Source organism: Orycteropus afer, unplaced genomic scaffold, assembly GCF_000298275.1.
Source record: "Orycteropus afer afer isolate SDZICR_OR568_19922 unplaced genomic scaffold, OryAfe1.0 scaffold00141, whole genome shotgun sequence".
NCBI lineage: Eukaryota > Metazoa > Chordata > Mammalia > Tubulidentata > Orycteropodidae > Orycteropus > Orycteropus afer.
The window spans coordinates 2,607,325-2,608,602 of record NW_006921728.1 but is presented as its reverse complement, the minus strand read 5'-3'; the positions used below and the strand labels follow the sequence as shown (position 1 = coordinate 2,608,602).

At 44.5% G+C, this 1,278-nt stretch overlaps 1 protein-coding gene across 1 annotated transcript in view; it reads right to left on the bottom strand.

Moving 5' to 3' along the window:
• Positions 1 to 664: 664 nt before the first annotated feature.
• The window catches only part of ASXL3 (ASXL transcriptional regulator 3), a 183,298-nt gene continuing 182,684 nt past the window's right edge, over positions 665 to 1,278 (bottom strand). The window contains exon 13 of the mRNA XM_042781631.1: positions 665 to 1,278. This exon is cut by the window's right edge and continues 74 nt beyond it. Within this exon, the coding sequence (XP_042637565.1) occupies positions 665 to 1,278 (614 nt within the window).

The following is a 1,278-nucleotide window of genomic DNA, read 5'->3' as shown; positions in this document are numbered from 1 at the left end:
CTTTAATGGCTCTTCTGTGTTAGGAGTGAACACAAGGAATCATACAGTTAAAGCAGATTCCCCTTTTCAAATACGATTTAATCACTGTGGTAAAGGTAGGGCCGGAAGAGTCCATCGTGAAAGCTCTCGTTGCAAGAGCTAATCCATAGAATGCATAACCACTTTCCATCACACTTACCACGCTCTTTCTACATCTGCATTTCTGATTATTACAATTACAAATTGCTTTTTCTTTGCTACAATCACCAACCAGCTGCCATGAAGGCACTCTGGATGGACCGGAACCTCCGACTTTCTGGATAGCAGCTGAGCGCATTAACCATTTATACTGCCCAATGACGTCTACCTACACCTTGGCAAAAAAAAAAAAAATTTAAAAAAACATAAAAGGAATGGGGCAGTGACCTTTCTACACACGGACAAAAACTTTCTGAAGCTGGGGATAGCAATGGAATTTGCAAAAGCATGCTGCTGAGCCATTCAGTTGGGATGCACCCTCCCCTTTACAAGGAATGCAAGAACATCATCCCATGGAGCAAAGATAACATGCTCCAAACGAAAATAAATTAATATGATACAAAACACCGAGCTATTCAATTTGTTGTTGCTGATGCTGTTTGGCTTTTCCGCACTCAAAAGAGATACTGCATCTTTCACTTAGCTCTTATCGTACAACCAGGCAGGCTACACAGAGTTTTGAAGGCCCTATGCAGTCGTCATGGCAGAAGGCCCCACAGCCTTTGCACACAATCATGGCTTTCAGCCGGCAAGAGCATTTCAGTTCCAACTCGTCCGTGTTGCTGCTGTTGGCAAAGTTCTGGACGGGCATCTGAGCATTCTGACCAGGCAAGCCTGTGGCAGGGTTGGAGCCACTTCCCAAAATCCCGATGGACTTTTCAATTGCTGATGCCGCCCGTTTGAAGCTCGTGCTCCCAAAGTGTATTGTTGGGTAATTTCCACAGAGCTGCTGCTGTTGCTGCACCTGCATTTTCTGAGCAGCTAATTGGGTAAAAGGCTTTTGCGGCTCAGAAAGCAAATAGGAAGAGAAATCTGCATTTTTCAGCGCAAATGCTTTTAACTGTTCTTTCATTTCATTCTGGTCATAGGAAACTTGCTTCATGCCCAGTTCACAGCTGCTGCTTAAGCCTTCCTCGAAAGAAAGAGGTTCCGATTTGATATTGCTACATATGCCCGCGGACTGTGGCCAACTAAGTCTTTTAGTGGTATCCATGGTAACTGGTGGCTGTTTTTGATCGGACAGGACTTCTGCATTAGGAA